Source organism: Metopolophium dirhodum, chromosome 1, assembly GCF_019925205.1.
Source record: "Metopolophium dirhodum isolate CAU chromosome 1, ASM1992520v1, whole genome shotgun sequence".
Lineage (NCBI taxonomy): Eukaryota > Metazoa > Arthropoda > Insecta > Hemiptera > Aphididae > Metopolophium > Metopolophium dirhodum.
In genome coordinates this window covers 116,323,729-116,332,851 of record NC_083560.1, presented here as the reverse complement: position 1 = coordinate 116,332,851, position 9,123 = coordinate 116,323,729, and the positions used below count along the sequence as shown (strand labels likewise).

The 9,123-nt window shown below is 53.6% G+C and overlaps 1 protein-coding gene across 1 annotated transcript; it reads left to right on the top strand.

Moving 5' to 3' along the window:
- The first annotated feature begins 8,330 nt into the window (after positions 1–8,330).
- Positions 8,331–8,813, top strand: LOC132952728 (uncharacterized). The gene has a single exon (XM_061025133.1). The coding sequence runs from the start codon at positions 8,331–8,333 to the stop codon at positions 8,811–8,813; it is 483 nt and encodes a 160-aa protein (XP_060881116.1).
- The last annotated feature ends 310 nt before the right edge of the window (positions 8,814–9,123 follow it).

The window sequence follows — 9,123 nt, the reverse complement described above, 5'->3', positions numbered from 1 at the left end:
CTAAGGGGTGAAATGACTAACGTCGGTGCCACCCTTTAGTCTCCGATACCACATGTAAAAAAAAAAAAAAAGGTTAGGTTAGGTTGACGGAGGCAAGTATTGTCTAGCCGTTAGCATTGACATCAGGAACGCGTTCAACTCCATCAAGTGGTCGGACATCTTGGATGCCCTGCCGGGATGGAGTGTCCCACAGTACCTGCAGAACATGTTCCGGTCGTACTTCTCCGGGAGAACGGGAACGGTGTACGCAAACTGCGTGGAGAGCAGTACGCTGGAGATCAAGATTTCCGGAGGCGTGCCCCAGGGCTCCGTCGTAGGCCCTCTCCTATGGAACGCTACATTCGATGCCGTCATGAGAACCGAGCTGCACAGCGGAGCCAAGCTGCTGGGATTCGCGGACGACACGATGCTGGTAACCAGGGCCAAGTCGTCCCAGGAGTTGGAAGCCGTGACCAATGAAGCACTGTCCTAAGGAGATAGCTGTTGTAGACATTCAGCAAAAGGCTGGGATCAAACTTGTGGACTGCCCCTATGATGTTGGTTGTGATCCCGTCAGGCCCTGGGGCCTTCTTCCTGCACTTAAATCTAGCTATCGCGCTGTCCACTTCACTCTGCGTGAATACTTCTTCCTAACCTAACCAATTCCTCTCTCAGCTGCTCCTGTCTGTGATCGTGGCTGGGGAATAGTGTACTGATGACTGCCTTAAGTGTTTCGGGCTCCATTGTGCTAAGTGCAGGGGGCCCTCTTAGCTTACGCATGACTATTTTGTATGGTTTACCGAACGGGTCGTTGTCCACGGACTGGATGAGCTCCGTCCAGCAGGCTTTTTTGCTGCGAAGAATTTCATGCTTTAGCTGGCGCTTTGCTTCACGATAAGCGTCGTTCGTACTAGTCAGCTCTGCCTCTGCGCGCTCGTTATCAAAGTCGACTGATGCCTGCCTTCGTAGACGAGCGATCTGAGCTACCATCCTCGTTCTGCTGCGTTTGGTCCTCACACAGTTTGACCGGAGGAGGGAAATCTCGGCGTTCCACCAGTGGGCGGGGGGTTTCCCATGCCTGGGGGCCGTCGTTTCGGAATCGCGAAGTCACAAGCCGCGGTGATTCTCATCTCCAACTGTTGGGCTTCGGACGCTACATCGAGAGTTCCTTGGCAATCTTCCAACCATTTTGCAACCAGCAAGCCACAGTGGAGGTTGTCTATATCGATGCCGCCCGACGTATTCCAGCCGCCATCTCTCTTGGGGGAGAAAGGCTGATTTCTGTTTCGAGATGCATCCACGGAAATCTGTATATAGTTATGGTCACTATAATTGAACACGCCGTCCATGACCATCCAATTACCAAATCGGCACGCCAGCTGCTCTGACATTGCCGTTACGTCCTTTATAGATCCGGCTCCCCTAGGTGAACGTAGGAGTCGACCCCTCGTTGGTTATGATGAGACCCAGGGAATCCAGTAGGGAGCTTAGGTCTTCTCCTCTTCAGTTGTCCACCCAGTCTCCCCACGCAGCTGATCTTGCATTAAAATCTCCCGTCACCAGCACAGGAATACTGGGCGGGATCGCTCTGATGCTGTCTTCCAGTCTTTGTAAAAAGTTGTAGAATTGGTCTAGTGGTCTGTTTGGGGAGGCATAGCAGCTGTATACCTGCACCCCGTTCAATGTTCGTGTATTCCCGCCCTCTTTAGTCCGATATCGGTATACTATGCGCTTGAGGAACCGTCTACTCAGTATGGGTCGCTAATGAGGGCGACGTCTACCTTCTGCTCCACCATGTACTGATCGAGCAGGTCCTGAGCCACCTTGCAGTGGTTCAGGTTGCATTGAATGTATTTAATCATTTGGAGGGGGGTTCCTCTCAGGTTCCTCGCATTGTAGCGACGGAGTCCTGCTTCGCGTCGGTTTGGTTTTCTCCCTTGGTGGAGGAACACATTCTCGAGCCAGGTGTTCCAGAGATTTACACGTGAAACACGGTTTCGGCTTCGCCTCTGAGTTGCAAGCCACGGCTACGTGCCCTGTCCCTTGGCATTTATAGCACACCCTATCCTTCCTCTCCAACAGTTTGGCTCTGCACATCGCCCAGCCTATGTGGATTCTACAAGCGTCTGCCACTTTTGAGGCTACCTTCATCGGTATTCTACAAAAGGCTGTTCGGCTTCCTTGGTTATCAGATATTCTGATTTGACAGTCCCTGAAACTGCTGTCAAAGTTTACCAGCTGCGAAATCACAGCTTGAGAAATTATCCAGAAGAATCGGGGACCTTGGCCTTCAAATTGCTGCAGAAAAGACGGAGGCAGTGCTTTTTACCAGTCGGTATAAGTATGCCTTACCAAACATCGAAGTCTGCGGTGCGCCGATAACCCTGACAGACAAGATGACATACTTCGGTATTGTCATCGACAAGTCTTGCATGTTCAAGGCCCACATAGCGGAGGCGGCACAGAAGGCTGACAGGGTAGGAGCAAGCCTGGCAAGGCTCATGCCGAACGTTGGTGGCCCACGCGAGGCCAGACGATGTCTTCTCGCGTCCGTCGTGCAGTCGGTACTGCTATATGGGGCGCCGTCATGGGCTCCTGTGTTGGACTTTACTCCTGGAAATGTAAAGCTCCTCAACAGGACGCAGCGCAGGGTACTTCTTTTGGAAGATCTGCGCCTACAGGACAGTCTCCGAGTCAGCAACAAACGTCCTAGCAGGCATCCCGCCGGCGGATTTGCTGGCCAGAGAACGTGAGGCAGACTACAGGAGAAGGCGGAGTATAACAAACGTGGCAACTGGCACCGAGCCCACATACCCAACCGTAGCACAATGGCAAAGGAGATGGGACGTCAGCGACACTGGTCAATGGACTAGTGCACTTATACCTGATATAACCAAATGGAGAGCGAGGAAGCATGGTGAACTGAACTACCACCTCACACAATTTTGCTCCGGGCACGGGTGCTTCGGAAAGTACCTGTGCTGAATCAAAAAAGCGGAGAGCACCGAATGCGTGGACTGCGGAGCCGGGATGGATGACCCAGAGCACGCCTTCTTCTCGTGCGACAGGTGGTGGCGACAAAGTTGGAAACGAAGATCAACGGGAACTTCACTCCACAATCCGCCATCGGAGACATGCTGAAGTCGAAGCAGAACTGGGAGGCAGTGAATCAGTTCATCGACCTCGTCCTATCATCGAGGGAGAAGGAAGAGAGATAACGTCAACGCGGACCGCAGGCAGCATAACGTTAGTTAAGGAAAATTATTGTAGGCCGAAGGCCAAACCCTGATAGCGTAGGGCTATCTGTTCTTTTTGTGAACCGCAAATGTGGTCTAAATTTATATTCATTTGTAATAATTTGTAATTTGTGACCAATAAACGATGTGGGGGAGCTGGCGAACTACCTCACCGGGTATTTCCGGCCCCCCACGATACCGTTATAAAAAAAAAAAAAGGTTAACCTAACCCAGGTTATCCCAATTCCTCTCCGGGCATGGCTGCTTCGGAAAATACCTCTGCCGGATTAGAAAAATCGTCTATACCGTGTGTGTTGACTGTCAGGACCCAATGGACCCTTCTGTCCTCTAACAACTTTCAGCGTGGACACCACTTTTGCATCGTCTGCATGTCCTCCTGTTCCTGCAGCAATCGCCTCCAGCGTTTCCTCCGCGGTCGCCAGCTCGTCGAGATCTTGGACTACTACTTTTTGGTAGCTAACCAGTTCCCTTACCGCTGACCTCTCGCCGATCGCCGTTCCTAGCGCTTCCATCAGTTTTCCAGAAGATTCCAGTTTCGGATTTGTCCAGACAAGGAGATCGCCATCACTAGTTTTAGTCAAGCCTACTATGTCGTTTGAAACTGCTTGGACTTGCCCGTTATTTTTCAATTTTTTAAGCGCCTCAGAGTATGCTCCTTCCTTGACCCGAACTAGGATAGCTGGTGGTCTTTTCCTCGGAAGCCTCACGCCTTCTGTAGCCTTCACTGTTGGTGTCTGGGTGCCTTTGGTTGTTGATGGTTTTCTTCTCACCACCTCCGACCATTTTCCCTCCTGGGCTGCTAGATCTTTCGCGCCGTGCTCCTGGACCGAACGCATTTCCCCCACTTCCCTCCTGAGTTCTTTAATCTCCCAGGCTATTTCGGCCAGCGCAGGGTCCGGGCTGGGTTTGGGAGCGTGTGTTTGTGCGGTCGGTGCCAGCAGCGTATCCGTCTCCCTTTGTTCTTCGGTGAATTTGGTTTCCCAGTATGCCTTGACTTCAAGATGCTCCGAGTGCGCAGCTTTGGCTTTGATGAACGCATCGATTGCCTCCGCCAGCGCCTGTTGTACTGGCTTTGCGACGTTCTTGGCTATCTTTACGGCCTCCATCATGGTCTGTAATCTCCTTCCCACCCTATCAAGATGTCCACTCTCTGATTTTTCAGCAGTCTCCATTTGCTTATACAGCTTTGCGGCACTCACCGATGAGTCCACCGTTGCTTTGACCGTGGGCTTCTGATTAGTAGCCGTCCCGTATAGGCTGGTGACTAAAAGGCTTGGACGTCGTACTCCAACCATGGACCGGGAACTGACCGTTGCCGTGGCCCGCGGACTGTTTCCGTCACCCTCTCCACCGGTTTGGGAAGACATCCCACTGGAGATAGAGGTACCGGCATACCTAGTCGACCTATCAGATGCGGCCACTACGACGCCTCTAATCACTGCTGACGAAGCGGGTCTTGCGCCGTCGCAAGACTTCCATCGGGAAAGGCGCCGGGCCGGAGACTTCAACTCTCACTCTGTGGAATGGGGCTCATCCACAGATGACACGAGAGGATCTCTTCTATCAGGATTTGCGTCAGCGCACGATCTCACGGTCTGCAACGTGGGTACCGTCCCGACTTTCAGGAGGGTGAATGCAGCATCGGTGATTGACGTAACCTTTGCAAGAGCGGCAAACAACCGACCACTGGTGTCCGATTGGTCTGTCCTCGCGAATCGATACACGGCAAGCGATCACGAGTACATCGCGTTCTCGGTTTCAAAAGCCGGGTCACGTCGATCGCCTTCGAGGGTTGTGCAGCCTGGAGGATGGTCGGTAAAGAAGCTCTCTCCAGAGGCCATCAAAGAACACTGGGATCGCGCGGGACTACCTCCCTCTCTCTGGAGTGACGCTTCAGCGGAGGACTACGCGGTACAGCTTCAGGATCTCTTAAGTCAGGCCTGCGAAGCATCAATGCCAAAGAGATCTTTGCCCAGAGGCAGGAAGGCAGTTCACTGGTGGAGCGAAGACATTGCTAATCTTCGCGGGACTGCAATTGCTGCCCGCAGGAGCTACCAACGCGCAGGTCGGAGAGCCGACACCAACGACCGAGAGGCGACCTTTGCGGCATACAACACAGCAAGAAAGACGCTTAGAGTGGCCATACGGAAAGCGGAGGAGAGGTCCTGGAGAGAGCTGTGCGACTCCGTCGACAACGATCCTTGGGGAGTGCCGTATAGGCTCGTCACCAAGAAGCTAGTTCGGCAGCCGCCTGCCATGGACGATCAGGTAACGCTCCAAGTCGCGTGCGGACTGTTTCCATCTCTGCCGCTGGTTGCGTGGGATCAGGTCCCTCTAGATCCTGGACTTTCCTTTGAACTAGAACTATCAGCCGCAGACACAACGTGGGTGCCGGCTTCTTGCTTTTCACGGTGGAAGATTTGACTCAAGCAGTAGCGAAACTGCCATCTGGAAAAGCACCGGGCCCAGATCACATTCCCAACGAGGTGATCAAGATAGCCGCGAAGCGTCACCCAAAGCCGTTTCTCGAGACATACAACGCTTGCCTGTCTGGAGGGGTGTTTCCACAGAGATGGAAGAAAGCAAAGCTGGTGTTGCTTCACAAGGGCGTGGGCAAGCCGCCAGTTCAACCGTCAAGTTACCACCCCATCAGTCTGCTGGACGGTGCTGGGAAGCTGTGGGAGCGACTACTGCTTAACCGGTTGCAGCCACACACCGAAATGAGGCTCTGTAGTCTCCACTTCGATTTCAGGCGCTTCCGCTCAAACACCGATGCCATAGAAGAGGTCTTGAAAACAGCTCGCGCGGCAGGCAGCGGCGCGGTCCAGAACAGACGACTCTGCGCAGTTGTGACGATAGATGTTAAAAATGCGTTCAACACGGCACACTGGAGATTGATGGACGAAGCCCTTCAAAGGTCGTCTGTTCCGGGCTATCTGATTAACATCATCAGATCATATATGTCTGAGCGGGAACTGTTGCTCGGAGAGAATTGCACCGCGGGAGAGTCAAGCCTGCCGGTCACTTGTGGCGTACCACAGGGATCCGTCCTTGGGCCGACGCTGTGGAATATGTTCTACGAAGGCATCCTGCGCTTGTCGGTCCACGATGACGTTAAGCTAATAGCGTTTGCAGACGATGTACCAGTTGTGGCGGTAGCACACAACGTCGAGATCATGGAAAAACTGGTGAACCCAGTCCTTACCGATATTGTAAGATGGATGACGGATAACGGCCTTACTCTAGCCCCGGAGAAGTCTGAGTGCGTCGTTCTGACAGGCAAGCACTGCTTCGGGACACCCAATCTCCAAATTCAGGGCTTCAGCGTTCCTGTAAAACATGACATCCGATACCTGGGCGTGCGGCTGGACACCCGACTGTCGTTCATTGAACACGCCACATCGGTAGCTGCGGGCGCCAAAGCCACAGCAGCTGCACTCGAGAGGCTAATGCCAAACATCAGAGGCCACACGCAATGCAAGCGCAGACTGCTGATGGAGTGTGGTACACAGTCGGCTCTTGTATGGTGCCCCGGTGTGGACGGAAAGTGTCCAAGGAGTAAAAAAATCCTCAACCTTCAAAGTCGAGACGCCATCCCGTCCCCTGGTGGACAACGGATATCGCCGAGCAGAGGGCGAGATGCCACAAGGCAAGGCGAATATACACCCGGGCGAGGAAGAGGACGAACGACACTGGTTGCGCGGTGCAGTTGGAGTCATTCAGGTCCGAGCGTAAGCTCTTGGTTTCAAAAATACGGGCAGAAAAGGATGAAAACTGTAGAAAATTGTGTGAGCTCGTCGTCAACGACCTGTGGGGCCTCCCATCACGTATCGTAATGAAGAAACTGAACCGGAAGAGAGCAATCCCGGGAATCGATCTGCCAGGAAGACTGGATATCATTGTTAGCACCCTCTTCCCCACGAAGCCTCCGTGCGTGAGAATCGTCATACCGGTGAGTCAGGAAGACATCGATCGGGCATGCTTCTCGGTGGAGGACGTGAAAGCGGCAGCGAGAGGGCTACTGAACGGTAAGGCCCCGGGGCCGGACGGTATTCCCAACGAAGTCCTGAAGGTCGTGGTCGGTCTTTTTCCACAGTTTTTTGCTGCGTTATTCAACAGCTGTATGAGGAACGCGTATTACCCGCCAGAATGGAAGACCGCGAACCTGGTATTACTACGCAAACCGGGCAAGGCATTGGACAACCCGTCTGCGTACCGCCCCCTGTGCTTGCTCGACTCTGTGGTCAAGCTGTTTGAAAAGCTGCTGACGGTGAGGCTGCGCGAGCACCTCATGAAGACTGGCCAGGTGGGCAACCAATTCGGTTTTCGACCGGGTAAATCTACTCTTGACGCGATGTCGAAGGTGCGTTCCGCTGTTCGAAACGCGAACGGGAGGGGGCAGGCCTACAATCTGTTTGTTGGTATGTTAACGCTCGACGTTAAAAACGCGTTCAACAGTGCCCCCTGGAACAAAATCCTCGACGCGCTAGCGCGGAAGAGCACCCCGCCGTACCTACAGAACATTATAGGGTGGTACATGTCGGAAAGGAGAATAGTCGTCCACGCGCCAGACACGTGGACGTCAGCTGCAGCGTGCCGCAAGGCTCGGTCCTTGGGCCGGACCTTTGGAACGCCTTGTAAGACGACCTCCTGGGGATAGAGCTTTCACCGGACGTGGAGCTAATCGCGTTTGCGGACGATGTGGCGTTATTGGCAACGGCATCCGTACCCTTTTTGCTGGAGGAGAGGCTGGAGCAGGCACTTGGGGACGTTGTCGATTGGCTGACTGCCAACGGGCTGGAGCTGGCCGTCGACAAGTCCGAAGCGATACTCCTCACAAATCGCAACAAGCACAACCGCATGACGGTAAAGTTTGGGGAGCATCGCTTCGAGTCGAAGGACGCAGTGAAATATCTGGGTGTATCGATTGATCCGAGATTGCACTTTAAGGAGCATGCTGAACGGACGGCGAAGAGAGCGTCGGATACCTGCCACCAGCTCACCCAGATCCTTCCGAACCTAAGAGGTTACTCCCAGTAGTTATACGGAGCGCCTTTTTGGTTTCCCTCCATAACGGCCGAGGCATTACACAAAATGGAGGTGGTGTACTGCAGAGTCATGCTGAGGGTCGCCTGTTGCTACCGCACAGTATCGTACGACGCAGTGGCGGTCGTATGCGGCATGCAACCATTTGCATTGCTGGCCGAAGAGCGGCAGAAAATCTACGGGGGCATACTGAAGAGCGTAGCCAGGGACCAGCTGACGAGCAGATGGCAAACAGCTTGGGAGAATGCGGCAAATGGCAGGTGGACGTACTGTCTCATCAAAGATCTCGTACCCTGGCTGAGGAGGCAACACGGTGAAGTTTCCTTCCACCTCAGTCAAGTGCTGACCGGGCATGGCTGTTTCTGTGAGTACCTCCATCCGTCGGGAAAACCGACAGCGACAGCTGTGCTCTGTGCGGGACGGCTCCAGACGATACTGAACACGCAGTATTCAACTGCGACGCTTTTCACAACTGGAGAACCGAAACGTGTGTATACCTTGGCGTCGACCAGCTCTCGCCTGACAATTTAGTAAACATCATGCTGAGGTCTAGCGCGGACTGGCAGAGGGTGTCATCGCTGATCGAGAGGATAACGAGGACTAGGGAACAGGAGGAACGGGCAAGACAGCAGGCACGGAGCGGTGTGCAGTGAGCCCACGGATGCATGAGCAGTCGAGAGCGGCGGAATAAGTTCTGCTCGCGAAGACGGTCAGGGCACGAGTTCCCAGAGAAGAGCCTAGCAGCAGGAAAAAATTAATGAATGTATATATAGTTAAGTCTGATTGTTTTTTGTAGCCGGAATGGCATGTTATTGAAGGCCAAAACCCTTCGCGTTGTTAA

What these genes read in the sequence shown, in the direction of transcription:
- LOC132952728 (XM_061025133.1), top strand. Translation starts at nt 8,331, where the DNA reads ATGGAGGTGGTGTACTGCAGAGTCATGCTGAGGGTCGCCTGTTGCTAC.